This window comes from Peromyscus eremicus, chromosome 16_21 (assembly GCF_949786415.1).
Source record: "Peromyscus eremicus chromosome 16_21, PerEre_H2_v1, whole genome shotgun sequence".
Lineage (NCBI taxonomy): Eukaryota > Metazoa > Chordata > Mammalia > Rodentia > Cricetidae > Peromyscus > Peromyscus eremicus.
The window spans coordinates 23103198-23122225 of record NC_081432.1 but is presented as its reverse complement, the minus strand read 5'-3'; the positions used below and the strand labels follow the sequence as shown (position 1 = coordinate 23122225).

The 19028-nt window shown below is 41.4% G+C and overlaps 1 protein-coding gene across 1 annotated transcript in view; it reads right to left on the bottom strand.

The window, feature by feature from the left end:
• Ddx50 (DExD-box helicase 50) overlaps window positions 1-17986 on the bottom strand; it is a 34225-nt gene extending 16239 nt beyond the window's left edge. Inside the window, exons 1-8 of the mRNA XM_059281375.1 lie at window positions 17855-17986; window positions 13682-13975; window positions 10278-10353; window positions 9746-9924; window positions 7732-7849; window positions 7437-7622; window positions 6850-6995; window positions 2732-2881 (exon numbers count right to left, since the gene is read on the bottom strand). Of these exons, the coding sequence (XP_059137358.1) occupies window positions 2732-2881; window positions 6850-6995; window positions 7437-7622; window positions 7732-7849; window positions 9746-9924; window positions 10278-10353; window positions 13682-13975; window positions 17855-17941 (1236 nt within the window). The 5' untranslated portion in view covers window positions 17942-17986. The remainder of the gene's footprint in view (window positions 1-2731; window positions 2882-6849; window positions 6996-7436; window positions 7623-7731; window positions 7850-9745; window positions 9925-10277; window positions 10354-13681; window positions 13976-17854) is intronic.
• Between the last annotated feature and the right edge of the window lie 1042 nt (window positions 17987-19028).

Here is a 19028-nt window from a genome sequence, read left to right as displayed (position 1 = left end):
CCCTACCTACTACTATAGTGAAAAATCCATTAGCCGCTGGGCAGTGGTCACACATACCTTTAATCCCAGCAGAGGAGGCAGAGGCAGGCAGATCTCTGTGAGTTCAAGGCCAGTCTGGGCCACAGAGTAAATTCCAGGACAACCAGGGCTGTTACACAGAGAAACCCTGTCTAAAAAGGAAAAAAAAAAAAAAAAAAATTCATTAGCCATGATTAAAGTCTGACAGTATATAAGCCTAAGTAGCCAACCTTTAAAAACAACATGACCTCATACAGCCTAGGCTGAGCTCAAACTTGCTATTTAGATACAGATAACCTTGGACTTCTAATTCTCCTACCTCTACCTCCCAAGTGCTAGGACTATATGGCATATATGACCATACCTACTGGGGAAGTGAACCCAAGGTCTTGTGCATGCTAGGTAAGAACTCTACAAGTGGAGCTACATCCCAGCCCCCTTAGCATGCAAACTTTGTATATAAATTAATTTACTTAGTACTTGCTATGTGTCTGGAATTGCCAGTTTGAGAACAGTCATAAAGAATTGGCTCTGGGCCACACATGGTAATACACACCTATAATGTCAGCATATTTGAGTGCTGTTGAGGCAGGAAGAATGGAAAGCTGAGGCCAATGTGGAATTCATAGTGAGGCCCCTTCTCAAACAAAGAGAAGAGAAAACAAAAAATAAAAGGGAAAGGAGGAAGGAAGGAAAGAAGGAAGGAAGGAAGGAAGGAAAGCCGGAGGTTCTAGGACTCTGACAGGAATTTTGAACACGGTATGACACAGCTATACCAAGTGCAAGGTGGCCTAAGAGTAACAAAGGAGAATCTACCACTAAGGGAAAGTGACACTGAAGCTGAGATCTGGACAATAGTAAGAAATCAGTGATGGGCTGGAAAGACGGCTCAGGGGGTAAGAGCACTGGCTGCTCTTCCAGAGGACCCCGGTTCAATTCCCAGCAACCACATGGTGGCTCACAACCATCTGTAATGAGATTTGGTGCCCTCTTCTGGCTGGCAGGCATACATAGAGGCAGAATACTATATAAATAAATAAATAAACCTTTAAAAAAAAAGATAGAAAAAAGAATGTTAGAAAAAGGAACTCAACTGATAAAAAAGAAACATTAGGGCTAAGGACTCTGAGTGAGAAATGTTACTTGGGAAACACTACAAATATTTGAACAAGACTACTGCTGAAACAGTGAAATGGTGAGATTTGGGACTGGAAAGAACAAATGAACATCATCCGGTGGATCAATGGGGAATAACTGAATGAGTATACGGAGAATACTATCATGAACATATTTATACTGAGAAGAACAACTACTCTGGAACCAGTGTGGTAGTGGACAACTTTAATCCAAACACTCAGAAGGCTGAAGCTAGCCTGACACTGACACACACACACACACACACACACACACACACACACACACACACACAAAACCTTATTTGTTTAATCTATTTATTTTGGTTTTGTCAAGATGGTTTCTCTGTGTAGCCCTGGCTGTCCTGGAACTCACTCTGTAGACCAGGCTGGTCTCAAACTCAGAGATCGCCTGGCTCTGCCTCCCGAGTGCTGGGGTTAAAGGTGTGCGCCACCACTGCCAGACTATAATTCTTTCTTATAACACAAGTTTAAAATATTAAAATTCGGCCGGGCGGTGGTGGCACATGCCTTTAATCCCAGCACTCGGGAGGCAGAGGCAGGCGGATCTCTGTGAGTTTGAGGCCAGCCTGGTCTACAGAGCGAGCTCCAGGAAAGTTGCAAAGCTACACAGAGAAACCCTGTCTCGAAAAACAAAAAAAAAATAAATAAATAAAATATTAAAATTCTTACCAACTAAACTTGATTATATCAACTTTCATATTTTCTAGACCATATTTTAAATGTTTTAAAAAGGGATGGAGAGATGGCTTACTGGGTATGAGCATTTGTTGCATAAGTCTGAGTTCCAATCCCCAGAGCCAATGTAAGAAACTAGTATGACTGTGTTCTGGACGTATGGTGAAGACAGGGGACAGGAGGATCATTGGAGAAATGGTAGCAGCTGGCCTAGCAATAGCTTTAGGTTCAGTGAGTGACCCTGCTTCAAGTGACTGAGGAGAAAATGACAGAGTAGAACACTTGGTGTCCTCCTCTGGCCTCTGGGGGCCTGTACAGGCATGCACACACACAAAACTAACATCTTAAAATGTTTCTAATGAAAACTGACAGAATTCCCTCCTAATATCATACAAACCTCAAAAAACACAAATTTTATTATGATTTTTATTTTAAGATTTACTTTACTTTTAATTATGTGTACGCGTGTGTCTATGTTTGGGCATGTAAAAGTGAGTACAGGTGCCCAGAGAGATTCCCCTGGAGCTGGATATATAGGTGGTTGTGAGCTGCCTTGTTTAGGTGCTGGGAGTTGTACTTGGGTCCTCTGGAAGAGCAGTATTTATTTTTAACTGTGGAGGCATCTCTCCAGCCCCATACTATGACTTTTAAATTTCTTGGGGCTGGCTCAGTAGCATACTATTTAGGTAGCATAAATAAGGTCCTGGCTTGACTGTTAACAGAAGGAGAAGAAAAACAACCTATTATGACTTAAGGTAAGAAAAAGTTTGCTATGTCATCTAACTAAATTATTTTGAATAAACTATCAAGTTTAGTCCACGACGAGTGAATTTTGCCTACTGATGTGTCTCAATTATCTAGAAAAGGTAAAGAAGGCTTACCTGTTTTATGTGTGGATTCATGGCCATTTCAGTTACATTCTTCTTGGTCTCACAGAAGATAATAGCCCTCCCTTCAGATCCACTGTAGACCTGAAGGACATCTCCAATAACTGCTGGTCTCTGAGACCAATGGCACTGGATAGCCAAATGCTTCAAGAAAAGAAAAAAAAGGCAAAATTATGTTTCATCACAAATTTTTTTTTTTTTTTAAAGCACTTATTTTTTTTTTTTTAAAGATTTTTTTTTTTTATTTTTTTTTTTTTTAGATTTATTTATTTATTATGTATACAGTGTTCTCTCTGCATGCATCCCTGCAGGCCAGAAGAGGGCGCCAGATCTCATTACAGATGGTAGTGAGCCACCATGTGGTTGCTGGGAATTGAACTCAGGACCTCTGGAAGAACAGTCAGTGCTCTTAACCTCTGAGCCATCTCTCCAGCCCACAAATTATTTTTTAAAGGGACTGAGGCCGTAAGCTCAGCTGGCAGAATGATTTCCTAGCATAAATGAAGTCCTGGATTAGATCCCCAGCACTGCATAAACCAGGACTGATGACTCATACCTGGCCAGGAATCTCAGGGCTAGCCTGTCTAAGAGTGAAACCCAAGCAGAAGGGATAAGGATGTAACTGAATGGTAGAACATTTCACTAACATATACAAGCTCTGGAGCCAATCCCTAGCGGTGGAAGGAAGATGAAAATAAATATTATTTGAATTTAGATCAAACACAAAGATGTATCACATGGTATAATTACATTTATATGAAATATCCGTATCAGGTATATTCACAGAGATAGAAGATTAACTGTTGCCAGGGCCTACTAGGGGAAGGACAGACTAGGGAATGACTCACTAAATTTCAGAGCTGCATTTTGGGGTGATGAAGATATAAGTGTGGTTATCTGTCATAAATATAATACTAGATGATACTGAATTATATACAAGACAGGCCTGAATTCAATCTCCAGCACCAAAAACAATGAATAAAATAAAATAAAAGCCAGGTGAATACAGGAATGGACAGATACATAACCAAGAAAATAAAGCAATGAGCCAGGTGTGGTGCAGCCCCCTGTCGGATTCTAAGGTTGCTGAGCTAGGGTACGCAGCCAGACCCAACCCCAAAGACAGATAAAGAGGAGGGTGCAATTCAAATGAGAAACAGAAAGATCAGGAGTTCAAGCAATCCTTAGCTACACAGCAAGTTCCTAGTCCCTCAAGAAATCAAAACTAGCAAAAAGATAAAAATGAAAATAGAACATTAGTAATAGGATCTAGATGCTAAGTACATATATATCTAAATATATTCACTGTAAAATCCTTTTAACCTATCTAACTGTTTACAAATTTAACACAATAAAATGTTTGAAAAAGGTTACACAACATTTTAAATCTAATACTCGTTTTTGTTATTCCGCTCATCTTTAATGTATGTATTTAGTGTAAGCATGTTTGCACAGAACACAGACCACGGTGCATACGTAGAGAACTAAGAGACAACCTGTGGGAGTCAGTTCTCTTTCTACTATGCAGGTCCCAGGAATCAAATCCAGGTCATCATCAGGTTGGATGCAAGCACCTTTACCCATTAATTAGATTAGCTCACTGGCCCTATCATCTGGGTATAATTTTAGAACTTAGCCATTTTTATTTTATGTATGTGGATGTTTTGCCTGTATGTCTGTGTACCATGTGCATGTATTACCCAAGAATTCTGAGCCATCTATCCAGCCCCCACTCCTTTTTTCTTTTATTTTGACAAGGTCTCACTAAGTAGCCTGGCTGGCCTAGAACTGCCTGCCTATGCCCACCACACACACACACACACCAATAATGGAATTAAAGACAAGCACCACCAACCTTGGCTTAAATTATTCTTAAAAAAAAAAATTAATGTAATATGTCAACTATAAACTACATGCAAAGTAAGTCAAAAAGGACATAGAAAACTAAAAGTTATTTATACCACCCACGACAAAATCTTGCTCTTTCTATATCTCAAAAAAAAAAACAAAACAAAAAAAAAAAAACAACAAAAAAAAAAACCCGAATCAGATCAAACCCCCAATTTAACCAATATATGAAGTAACATGACAGGGGTACACAGCAGAAAAATGAAGACCAGAGAAGACTAAGATAGAACATGAATTTGTTTTGTTTTGTTTTGTTTTCAAACAAAGAGTACAAGGTGGGAAGGGGAATCAGGTATGATATCACTCCAGTAATTTCAAAACACAGACGTGTGGTGACAAGATATGGGGCAGCCTGGGCTACATAGCAAGACACTGTTAACAACAAACAGCTGGGTGAGGTGGTACACATCCTCAATCCAGCACTAGGGAGGAAGAGGCAGGCAACCTGAGTTCAAGGCCAGCCTACTCTACAAAGGAGGTTCCAGACCAGACCAAAGCTACGGGGTGAAACACCTTCTCAACAAAACAAAACAAAACACGGCTGGGAGAGAGATCTCAGTAGTTAAAGAGAGCATATTGCTCTACCAGAGGACCTTGATTTAGTTCCCAGCACCCACACGTTAGCTCACAACCATCTAACTCCAGTTCCAGGTGATCCAATGCCACAGATGCAGGCAAAAACTCATAGATATGAAATAAAAATAAAGCTTTAAACAAAAAACAGCCAATCTTAGTGTTGCATGAATGCCTATATTCTCAAGATCTGAGAGGTGAAGTCAAGGTAGGGCAATAGATGTAGCTTAGTTGGAAGAATGCATGAGGCCCTGGGTTCAATCCCCAGTGCCACAGAAACCAGGTGTAGTGGCATTTGCCAATGATCCCAACACTTGGGACATAAAGGCAGCAGGATCAGAAGTTAAAGGTCATCTTCTACTATCAAGTGAAATTTGAAGCCAGCCTTCCATACATGAAAATGAAATCATAGCTGGTAATACTTTAAATGCAGAAGTGAAAAATATGAAGGGGATTTTAAAAAGCCTAAAAAATAATACATAGTTGTTATACCATTCAATCTTTGCACATGTTTGAGAACATCCTTCCTCTGACCATAAAGCATGCCAATGTCCTCTTTTCAAGATATAATCATGTTAATATTCATTCTCTGGGCTTACACTTTATAAATACCTAAAAAAATCCATTGAGCATTACATGTTTTTGATTTGTTGAGGTGCTAAGAATCCTGTATTTTTTAAAATACTATGATTCTATACATAGCATTCTGTAATTTTTTTGTCATTCGTGGTAGTGCACACCTTTAATCCCAGCACTTGGGAGACAGAGGCAGGCCGCTCTCTGAGTTTGAGGCCAGCCTGGTCTACAGAGCAAGATTAAGGAGAGATAGGACTACACAGAGAAACCATGTCTCAAAAACCAAACAAGAAAGTTTGTTTAGTTACACTTACTTATTGCATTGCATGTTTTTGCATACCATGGTGCATGTGTGGAGGTCAGAGGACAATTTGCAGAAGTCAGTTCTCTCTTCTGACTATATAGGTTCTGAGATAGAACTCAGGTCATCAGGCTTGGCCAAAGATACCTTTTACCCACTGAACCATCTTACTGGTCCCAGTAATAAATACTCTTTTCTCATTAACTAAGAACTGCCTTCTGTTAGCTTCTTTTCTTTCTTCTCCCCTGTTTTGGATGTGTTACTGTTTTTGAGACAGCTCTTCAGTGTCATACTGTAGTTCAGGCTGACTTGTACCTCACTGTGTAGCCTCTACTGACTTCAACCTAATGGGATAGTCCTGGCTCAGTCTCCTCAGCGCATGCCCCGTCACACCTGGCCTCTATAGCAATAAACAGTCCCAGCATGTTTTACTGCTGCTTTTAAGTTAGGCCTTCCTTGTTCACACACCCCCACTCCTGTTCTATCTGCTCCTAGGTTTCAGACTGTAGAAATACAATGTATTTCTACAATGCACTTTACTTTGAGAGCTGGGAACTGAACTTACAGCCTCACAAATGCTAAACAAGTGCTCTACCATTAAGCTACAGTCCCCAGCACTACCATGTGTCTTACTAAGGGCAGGCAAAGAGGTGAGGCTTCAGGAGGTACCTCAAACTTGAATTCAGCTTCATTCAACTTCAAATGTTAAACACCAATTAAGAGCTAAAATCTGCACGCTGGCAAAGCTACTTACTTCCACAGTGGTCGCAGCTTTCTGCGTCATTTTCCCCACCAGGTCAACCTGCTCGTATCTGGACCGCATGTATTTTTTGGCAACTTTGTATACCCACTGTGGGCAAGTTGCAGAAAAAAGTAAGGTCTGAGGATTGTCTTCTGAATCTTAAACAAACAAAAAGAATTCAAGTGTTTTCTTCATGTCCCATGAGGTAGCCAGCTTTTAAAAATCACCCCAAACTTTACAACAAAACAAAAAAATGAAAAATGAAAAACTTGGGGCAAACTTTCAACATACAAACCTCAATGTATCCGTTTAACTTTCAAAATGAAACAAAAGAAAACTAAACTAGGAAGAAAAGAATTTAAGAAAGAACAACTCAAGAAATGGTTTATAAAGTAGTAAATCTACATGGAATGATTACAGAATAATCAAGAGAAGATTCAGAGTATGCTTTTATAGTTTCCTTTTTTAGGGAAAAGATCCCAAATAACTTTAATTTTGTTAGAATACCAAGAGACAAGGTAATAAAAATTATGAAATGAAAATTTCTAAGCTTTTATCAAAGAACAGCTGCTAATATACTTTTTTCAACTAGGACATACCAGCTTTGTAGGATTCATGAATGATATCTTCAACTTGGTCAGCAAAACCTAAATCTAACATCTGATCTACTTCATCAAGCACAACATGGCGCAGCTTTGAAAGGTCCAAACGGCCGCTTTGCAGATGGTCTTTGATACGCCCTGGAGTCCCAACAAGGATGTCAATCCCATTCCGAATGTGATTAACTGTGAGAGGAAAACCAGCATGACTGTTAAAAATCAGAAAGATGCTTTCCCATGACTTCTTTAGATTTAAAACCAACATAGCTTTGGACTAGTGTATGTATTTACTCACTTTGGCTTTGATAGGATGTTCCACCATAAAAACACGCGACACTGAGTTTTCTGGTTATATCTTTGAAATCTTTGGCTACTTGATTTGCCAGTTCCCTTGTTGGAGCCAAAACAAGCACCTAAGCAAGAAGTTTAAAAAACAAAGACACATCTTTTCTAAAGGCTGATCTAAATTCAACCTGAAAGGACACTTCTGTAAAGATGCATTTAGAGGAAGAACCTCAACATTAACTTCTTAAGCACTCAAAGACAGCGCTGGGCAGATTGCTAGTGGCAGAATAATCATCTAGCATGCATGAACTGGGTTTAATCTCCAGCCCTAGGGTATGCAGACAGAGAACATAAATATCAACAAGAACAGCTTGTATTTACTACGGCATATTTTATCAGATTTCAAAAGTTACTTTCCTGAGTTGGGAATAGTTCAATTAGTAAAGTGTGTGCTTAGCATACACAAAGCCTAGTGTCCATTCCTTAGCTTTGCACAAAAGCAGGTGTGGTAATGCACCCTTACAATCCTAGCATTTGGGAGGCAAAAAGACTGTCCTCAACTATATAGTGACCTCAAGGCCAGCCTAGGCTACATGAGACCCTATCTCAAAAAAACAAATAAAAATAAAATATAAGAGACTTCCTTAATGAGGTTCCCAAGCCTTTTTATGATTTCCTTGTCCCTCTTTATTCCTTTTCCTTCAAACTTCAAACTTGCCCTAAAATACAGATATGTATCTATAGACAGACAATGTACACTACCTGCTGACTGTCTAGCTCATCTATTCAAATGTAAGGTCGATGAATGCAAAGTTTGTCAGGAGAGGCACTGTATTCGCTGTATTTAAGAAGCTGGTACAGAACAAAACTCAAAAAGTATTTGTTAAAGTCAAGATGGTTCATATACTCGGTGTGTATGCTTCGTATGAATTAGTGATTGTGATTAGTGAATTAGTGATTTTATCATGAAAAACAGGTGAGGCAGCATTAATATTCCAATTTTATAGACATTGAACTTGAGTCACAGTGAAGTTATAAGTCGTGCCCAAGGTCCCTCCCACAGCTAGAAGTAGTGGAGCTGTGATCTCAGGAACAGCCTTCTAACAGACTAAGGTAGGGTGCAACTGTTTCCTATCTTCATTACTTGCAACTTTCCCTAATTTCAACAAAGAAAAACAATTTATCTTGGAAAACCAACACAGCTAATAGATATGATAGTGGCTCCTAAGCCCTTATGATGTCATTCTATTCACATACATATGACTTTGCCTCTCGAGTGTAGCATTAGGAGTACCTGACAGCACAAACGTACCTGTTCAAATCACTATGATGACTTCTCTTCTCCACTGTTACAAACCTTAAAGTGCACCCAGGTTCTAAAATGTCAAATTGTAGACTAGAGTTTTACTAGTTCTCTCTGTTAACTCATTTTTACTATTTATAAATTAAGACATAGCTCTAGTACCCAATAATAGCAATATCACTGGTGTAATATTCTTCATAAAAAGTCAACCTGTGAAATAATTTTGAATAGTTACTGAATCACCAAGTAAATACCTCATTGGAAAATTCATTATTTGTAAGCAAAGGTCAGGAATGAAAAGAGAAAAGCCACTAAATACACTAAATAAAAATAATTCTCTAAGGAAAACTGACTTTGTAACTCTAAGTTATGGAAGATGTCTATATATCCAGAGACAGTACACTTGTGCTCATTAACCAATGTAATTCAGCTTTGCTTGAAATCTCCCTATGTGAAAAACAACAAATTTTTTCTTTAGAAATCAAAACTTAACTTTATAAAAAAAGGGGTAATGACTCTTATTGGGGAGGTGTATAGCTGACTTTGAGACTAATATAATTCTCTCAGGATTTAGGGTACAGCTCAGTGGGGGAGCATGAGCTTAGCATGCACAAGGCCCTGGGTTTGATCCCAGCACCAAGGAAAAAAAAAACCAAAAACCAAAAGACTTTTTTTTTTCCTCATTAATGTTAAGAGCTTTTACTTCCTTAATAACCGTTACCTTTGGTGAGCGGCTTTTTTTAATTGTCTCTTGATTTCTTTGGAGCCTTTCAATCAAGGGTATGGCAAAAGAGAATGTCTTTCCTGTTCCTGTCCGGGCTTGAGCAATTAAATCTTTTCCTTCATATACAGGACCAAAGGTTTTAACTTGAATAGGAAAGAGATATGTTACCCCTCGACCTGTAAAATGAGATTTCATTAAAATTTGTGACTAGCATCAGGAAAAAGTAAATTCATTTGAAAATGACAATCCTTATTTCTCCATGACTACCTAAAGACACACTACCTAGACCTAGTAATGGTTACAGTTATTCCTACCCCAAACAGGAATTAGAATAAAATGGTCTGATTTGACAAACACATATAGCTCTTACAGTTAAAACAAGTCAGAATAAAGAAAAAGAATGATGTAGAAATAACTGCAATTAAAAAGAGGGGGCTATTTATCTTTTAAATTCTTCCTTCAGTCAAAAAAGTCACCAGAGTTTTATAAAATTAGCAGCAAATTTTCAATGACATGAAAATCACAGTACCTTTCAGAAGCTTTATGGTCTCCTCAGAAATGGAGAAATTGGAGAAGGCTCCTTCCTTTTGTTCACGTGTTAGACTCTGTCAAAATGAAACCAAAATTCTAAAAAATATAGTTTATATTGACTTTTACTCATTTTGAGAAGGAAAGAGGGGGCTTCCCAGATAGGGTCTCATATAGCCTGGACTGCAGCAAAGGACGGCCCTTAATTCTGATTGCATCCACCTCTAAGAGTGATGGAATTACAGTTGTACATGGCCAAACATTTCCATAAATGGCAAGCTTATTTTTCTTTCACACACACACACACACACACACACACACACACACACACACAAATATGAATCTCACTATGTAGCCCTGGCTGTTGTGGAACTCAAGAGATCCACCTGCCTTTGCCTCCCAAGTGTTAGAATTAAAGACATACACCACCATGCCCAATCCCATAAAGTATTTTCAAAAACAGATTTTCATCCTTTAGTGTCTTTTTAAAAAAAACCTTATTTTAAATTTATGTGTCTATGTGTGTGCCACATGTGTGCAGGTGCCCAAGAAGGCCAGAAAGGGCATCAAGTCCCCTGGAGTTAAGAGAGCTGGAGTAGCCAGGCGGTGGTGGCACACTCCTTTAATCCCAGCACTCAGGAGGCAGAGATAGGCAGATCTCTGTGAGTTCGAGGCCAGCCTGGTCTACAAAGCGAGTTCCAAGAAAGGCACAAAGCTACACAGAGAAACCCTGTCTCCAAAAAACCAAAAAAAAAAAAAAAAAAGCTGAAGTAACTGAACCTGTGTCCTCTAGGAGAGGAACATGCACTCTTAACTACAAAGCTATCTCTTTGGCCCCCTATCTATCTATCTATCTATCTATCTATTTATTTATTTATTTATTTATTTATTAGTGGAATATGCTAGATGCCTCTACAATCTTGTTTGGATGATTGCAGAGCCAGGAAAAGCTATTTCCACTATTGATGTATCTCACACTATTAGTCTTTTTATATAAATATATACACATAATTGTGTAATTTGAATTTTGTTTTGGTTTTTGGTTTGTAGAGACAGGGTTTCTCTGTGTAGCCTTGGTTGTCCTGGAACCAGCTCTGTATACCAGGCTGGCCTCGAACTCAAGAGATCCACCTGCTTCTGCCTCCCAAGGGCTGAGATTAAAGGACTGTGCCACCAGCAGGAATAACTGTTCTACTGCATAGACAGCATATTCTATTTAACTAATGGCCCATTATTAGACATGTAGGCTATTTAGACTTTTGCTATGATGGACATTATACTTAATTCATATAGTTGTTTTTTGGTTTTTTTTTTTTTTGGTTTTTTTTTTTGAGACAGGGTTTCTCTGTATAGCTTTGCGCCTTTCCTGGAACTTGCTTTGGAGACCAGGCTGGCCTCGAACTCACAGAGATCCGCCTGCCTCTGCCTCCCAAGTGCTGGGATTAAAGGCATGCGCCACCACCGCCCGGCTAATTCATATAGTTTTGTACACAGTATACCCTTAGCATAAATTCCTAAAAGCAGAATTCCTGAAATCTAATTTGACAGGAATAAAATAACCAGCGTGTGAATACAGCTCAGCACTTAAGAACAAATTTGGTTCTTGCAAAGGACATGAGTTTAAATCCCAGATCCCATGTCAGGTGGCTCACCAACATCCAAGGGATTCAATGGCCTCTTCTGGCTTCCCTGGACACCCACAGCCACGTGGCATAGACACACACACACACACACACACACACACACACACACAATAATCAACAGTTTACATTGCATTAGGCAAATTTCAACAAAGCCAGGAGCAATCTGTACATTCTACTAGCAAAACAGATTTGTAGGCCCTTACTGAACTCAATTTAACATATGTGCTTCTTGGCAAATAACAAATTTACAAGTGGAAAAATACAGAACAGCAATACAAAGATTTACCTCTTCCCACAATCCTCCAAGGGTTTCACATAAATTAACCTCAGTGCCTATACCAGGGTTTGATTCCTAGCACAACAGAAAGAAATAATGGGGATGGCTTAAATTATTAGCTATTATCAGATTTAAAGATTGTAATAAGTTATTATTAAAAAGAGAGGCCAGGCACAGTGATGCATGCCTTTAATACCAGCACTCAGGAGGCACATGTTGTTGAGTTCCCAGCACCCATGTGGCAGTTCACAACAATCTGAAACTCCAGTTCCAGGGGGTCTGACACCCTCTTCTGGCTTCAGTAGACACTGGACATGTACATAGAGCATGTATATACATGCAAAAAAGACATTCATACATATAAGAGGGAGGGAAAAAAACTTCTAAAAAGAAAGTATCCCCAGAGGTTCAGCAGCTATAAAGCCAGAATAGTTGGGCACACCTTTAATCCCAGCACACAGGAAGTAGAGGCAGGTGAATCTCTCGGAATTCCAGGCCAGCCAGGGCTACTGAGTGAGAGCCTGTCTCCAAAACAGGTGGTATGCACCTGTAATCTCAGCACTTGGAAGGCAGAGTCAAAAGGATAAAGAGTCCAAAGTCATCCTCAGCTACCTGAGAAGTCTGAGACTAGCCTGAGCTACTATATGAGACCCCATCTCAAACAAATGAATAAACACTACTACAGTAGGTCTTAGAGAAGACTCTATACTAAGCATGTCTACTATACTTCCCCAAATTTAATATCAAGAGAAACTCTGTCTCAAGAAAACAAAACAGGGGCTAGAAAGATGGCTCAGTGGTTAAGAGCACTGACTGATCTTCCAGAGCACCCAGGTTCAATTCCCAGCACCCACATGGCAGGTCACAACTGTCTGTAACTCCAGTTCCAAGGGACTCAACGTCCATGGCAAAACACTAATGTACATAAAAAAAAAAAATTTAAAAAAATAAAATAAAATAAAGGAAGTGGGGTAGTAGCAAGTTGTTTCAGTGGTTAAAGGCACCTGCTGCCAAGCTTAACAATCTGAGTTTGAACTTAGGACCCATGTAGCAGAAGGGAAAGTGATGTCACCTCCACACACAAAAATAAATAAATAAATGTTAAAAAGACAATACAGTGGACCGGGCGGTGGTGGCGCACGCCTTTAATCCCAGTACTCGGGAGGCAGAGGCAGGCGGATCTCTGTGAGTTCGAGGCCAGCCTGGGCTATAGAGTGAGTTCTAGGAAAGGCGCAAAGCTACACAGAGAAACCCTGTCTCGAAAAACCAAAAAAAAAAAAAAAAAAAAAAAAGACAATACAGTGAAAGAAACAGGGCCAAAGAGGAAAAGGCTCAGGTTTCAGCTATTCTGGTTCTCTGGTTCAAATAAGAACATTAGACACTAAGCAGAAAATAGTACAGAATCAATTCTAATGAACCTAAAGATCAAGTCAATCTACATTTCAAAGACAACACCATATGCAAGGTAGTAAATATGATGTGTACCTCCTCCACTCTATCACTTGACTTATAAGTAGAATTCTCTAAGGATGACACTCGCTTTGACCTTTTCTCGTAGGCATCAACATCTCCGTTTGGGAGGTCTTTTCTTCTCGACTTATGAGATGGGGAGAACTCATCTGAAAGTCTACTAAGTCCTTCTTCGGTGTCTCCATTTAGCTTCTCTTTTATTTTAGCTTTTTTAGGCTTGGGAGCATCTAGGTCATCTGTAACGCCATTTTCTCTTGTTTCTGTTTTCTCATCTGATTCATAATGGTGCCTTGACTTCCTTCTATCACTCTGTAGACAAAGAAACAAACAGTGACAAGCTCTCCTTTGAAGACTAAAGCTCAAGTATGACTCCCCAGCTGGCTAAGCTCAACCTATAGTTACACTCAACACTCTACCTGCAAGAAATCCACACTGGTTAGTAATTCGAAGTCTGCATCTTACCTGCTTCAATTTGTCATGCCACCTCTTGCCTTTTCAAGACTCAGTCTCTATAACATTTCTAATCCCATCCTAAGATTTTTAGGAACGTTAAATAGTTCCTCCTCAGAAAAAGAATGAAGTCTCAAAATTACAAATTAAAATACAAATAAAAACTAACATCTCCAAAAGGGAAAAAAATATATTGAGTACCTACCCATCATTGTGTAATGTTTTCGGCTTATCTTGTTTAAATCTTCATAACAACCCTATCAGGGAAGTACAGGTCCATAATCCCTTATCCGAAATTCCGAAATCCATAAAGCTCTGAAAACCGAAAGTGTTTTTGTAACTTATATGGAGACAAAACTTTATCTGATCTGAATTCATTCGATGGCATGAATTCATTTGACAACTAATGTGAAGCTATTTATATAGTCTTTATTTACCCCACCCATTTATTTTGACTATCCATATTTAATATTAAGGTTGCAGGTCCCCAACCCTTCTAATGATTTCTGGTTATTTCAAACCACATCTAGCTCCAATGATTTTGGATAAGGGATGGTGAACCTGTATTATCTTTGCCGCCACTTTATAGATGAGGAAACAGAATTGAAGAGGTCGAATACTTGCCAAAGTTCTAAAGGCTATTCTGCAGGTGGAAAGGACAGAATGGAATGTAGCCCTGTCTGACCTAAAAGTCTATGTTCTTTTCACACCATGCTTCCTCCCTGAATTGTTTCTTCTGTTTTATGATAGGTTCTCACGTAGCTCGGGGTGGCCTTTAACACCTGACCTTCCTGCCTCCACCTCCCAAGTGCATGGAACAGGTATGTACTTACTAGTAGACATAGTTCTCCTTGACTTCTGATAGATTAAAGAGAAACAAAACTATGTAATTTATATTATATAAAACCAATTGTTACACTTCCATAGAAGGACTATAACCCTGAAAATTAAGACTGTGTTTAGGTTAACAGAACAACAAAAAAGCCAAACACAAAGGCACAATTCTGTAACTTCAATTTAAAATGCAAAACTAAGACCCCAGAGATGGCTCAGTGGTTAAGAGCACTGGCTGCTCTTCCAAAGTACTCAGAGTCAATTGCCAGCACCCACAGGGCAGCTCCAGGGGATGTGACAGCCTCTCGTGGCCTCAGAGGACAAGCATGCAGTGGTACACAGACATACACACAGGTAAAACACCCATACACATTAAAAAAAGAAAAAAAAATTTTTTTAGGTTTCTTTAAAATACCAAACCGGAGGGAAGTTTTTTGTTTTGTTTTTTAATATTTACAAACCACAAAAAATGATTTGGAAATTTAGTCCTTCAGAGTCCCTTGGCCAAATAAATAAACAAATCACTTGCTTCAGAAAAGATTAGCTAGCAGTTCTTCACTATACTAAAACTACAAGCATCAAGCTTTCACCATTCTGATACCACTTTTTTAAAGTGTTTTAACAAAATTTTCTCATCCATAAAACAGCTGAGCACACTGAGTAATATGTAAAAATGCCTTAAAAAAATGTGCTACATCATTTGATCTTTAATTAACTACACTAGCCCACAGCTTCCTAAAGTAGTAAGTCCTATAGAAAAGCAAGATTAGAGTCAGCCCTGGGGTTTGAATTGCTCCAGAGCTGCACTTTGGTAAGAAGATGGAGCAAATCAATGTGACACCTCCAAGTCCAAACCCTGCAGCATCCCAAAGGGCTGAAAACTCCACTACTCTATACTAGAGCGACAGGGCCTGACACCGTCTCCTGTTTCCACGGCTCTGTATGTCTTCCTACTCCTCACTCTCCGCCGAAGCTTAAGTCTTTGCCTTCAACACACTCTTCCAGACTCTTCTCTACCTTCATTCATTTTCTAAGAACATGAATTCATTACCTCAACATATCTAAACCAGAATTATCTTCATCTTACCAGACCTGGCCTAATGTTTTATTTCTGCTAGTTCATGTCTCAGTCCATTTCCAAATCTCTAGTTCTCTTTCATGATGGGCAATCAACAAGTACATTTCTGGAGACTTTACAATGTGAACACTACCAACATATAAGAACATAGTGAAATGTAAGGACGCACAAAGATACCGTCACTTTCCTCAAGAACCTTTGGGAGATGTTCAGCATATATAAAGAAAAGCTAACTTTACAAGGAAGCATATAAAAACACTAATCACAAAGATAATAGTAGAACAAGACCTTGAAGAGGGATGAGATTACTGTATGCTGATATGGTTGGGAAAAAAAACATTACCTACACATCGACAGACGAAGGATTTAGGTGTGAAAGGAAAAATAAGCTCTTCAAGAGGAACTAAAATTAAAATAATTGCTTGGGGATTACATATAGAATCTACCCCAGGTGCCTACAGTAGTAAAACTCAAAGGCTTGGGAGTTAATTTTTCAGGGGCAAAAAGCTTCAGCTCGGGAGGATGAAAAGGTCAGCGAGATGGATGGTGGTCTTGACAGCTGAACGGTTCTATTACATTTATTGACACCAAGTTATACACTTAAAAACGGTTTTAAAAAAAAGGGCAGTGGATGTGGTCAAGCTCAAACCCAAGCACTAAAAAACAGAAGTGCCAAAATGTAAATCCCAAATTTAGTTTATTCTACAAAAACAGAGAAGTGGGGGTTGGGAATACAGCTCAATGCTGGGCATAAGCATGCATGCCAGTTCAATGCCCATTAGGAAGTGGCATACAAGTAGGGAAGAAGGAAGCAAGACTGGTTGGCCATAACTTAAAGTTTATTTCAAGTTTGCCTTTGCGGTAAATCCTAAGGGTATTCCCTCATCTCAAGCACTCTACAGAATAAATATTTTTATCAAATTTCATCTCTCCCACAGTCATTTCTATCCTCCTCAGCTCTTTTTTTTCCTCCAGGTCAAACGCCTCCAGTAAAAATTTTACCTGTGCATTTTCTTAGCACCTTAAGATCTTCTATTGTTTCGGGGGGGGGGGGATGGATTTTTGTTTTTTCTTCCCTTTTTTTCGGACGGAGGTGGGGGCAGAGCCTCTAAAAATTCCTCTACAGGCTCCTGGTGGGCAGGGACCATTTTGCATACTTAATTAGTTTAGGCTCCTTGGTACTCAGCAAAGAGTCTGGCACAAATTAGGCTCAATAAATACCTGTGGATTGAAAATACTGACAGTAAGGGCAATTCGTAATACAACCCCCACGAACTCCATCACAGCCGAACCCTGGTAACCCCTGGTAACCCCTGGCTGTGATACTATTCCTTGAGCCTCTATTACCCAATCATGGAGGACTGTAACCCTAGGATAGCCTTTCCCAAGACTGCTGCAGACACGACACCGCGACAGAGAAGCAACACACAGGCAAAGCCATCATCTTCCTTAATTACGTTCTTCGAAGGCCCTGGAAAAAAACCAAATGAAGGGCCTCGCCGCTGAAGAAAGGGGCAAGGGGCAGAATCCGCGGCGATGGCAGCTCGAGTCTGCCCATCTCTTGGGCAGAGATCCAGGCTGCCAAGGCCGACGTCGGGCTGAAGTGCCACGGAAGTCGGGCCGAAGCCTAGGTCCGTTCTGCTCCAGGTCCGGGAGAGTGGCGATGGGGCTGGTCCCCGGGACCTCAGAGGGCCGAGCAGGGCGAGGGGAAGCCTTCCCTCGGAGGCTCGCGCCCGGTACTGACAGGTCGTCCCCCTTCAGGGACCGCTCCCCTCCCCGCCCAGGCCAGCGCAGCCCGCGGGAGGCGCGGCCCGGCCGCAGCGCACCTTTTGCCTCTCCTTCTTCTGGCTCTCGGACTCTTCCAAGGGTGCCTCGAGCTCCATGATGTCCCCCCAGAGGAGTTTCCCGGGCATTACGGGCCGCCGCCGCCGCCACCTCCCGCCGGGCGCGGTGGCCACGACCACCTACGGCCACCGACAGCGTGAAAGGAAGCGGGGGCAGGGCGGCCGCCGGCCAGGGCCGTGCGTCACTTCCGGGCCACGCACCGCCCGGCGGGAGCAAAAAAAAAAAAAGAAGCAGCCCGAACTCTCCGGGAGGAAAGCCGCGACCTCCCCTCAGCCAATGAAAACGCGGAGAGGCCCCGATGGCCCCGCCCCACGCCCCGAAGTGACAGGCTTCTCCAGGGCACGGGCCAATCTCCAGGAAGGACGCTCTTGCGCCTTGGGCGCAGGACGAAGAATTCCAAGCCTCCCCCTCCCCCCCTTTTCCCCCGCGCCCCTTGGAACACCTCCCTTCCCAGCATGCCCTGCAGGGCTCGAGCAGCCCCCTCACGGGCGGCCGGGGAGAGGGGCGGACGCGCCAGGCATCAGCTCGTCGGCCAGCACGCGCTGCCGCCGACCCGAGCGCCACGCGCCGTCCGGCCATTCGCCGCCGGAAACTGCAGCCCTGGGCCCCGCCCCCCCGCAGTGGGTGGGGCGTTAGCGTGTAACGGCTCCGGGCCCGGCGGGTGGGTGGACCGGGCGTTGTCGTTGAGGCTGCCTGGGGTCGGCTGGGGTCGGCTGGGTGGGCGACGATCGGACGGACGGGCGGACGGGCGGGCAGCACGGACGTGCGTCCCTGAAGCCGGCGTGAAGTGACGGCTTCAGTTTAGTCCTCACGCTCCTCAGAAGACACCAAACCCGCCCGCGAGAGGAATGTGTCCAAAGTCAGTCGGTCAGCGCCGGCAGGACTAGAACATTGCTCAGAATCCAAGATGGGCAAACACCAGTCTCAGCTATAAGTTTCTCAAGAGTTGGAAGCGGGGACTGCTCCTGTGAAAGAGAAGGAATAGAAAAAACAAACACCTAAAGGAGCCTAAGATAAGGAAAGCAAACCCAGTGTGTCTGACAGGTTACCTAGTTGTGATAAATAGATTTAATTTTACTGATCAGGATTAGCTCCCTCTTGAGTTACAAACTGACACAAAAAGGTATCAGTACCAGCGAATTGACTTGCTCTTTG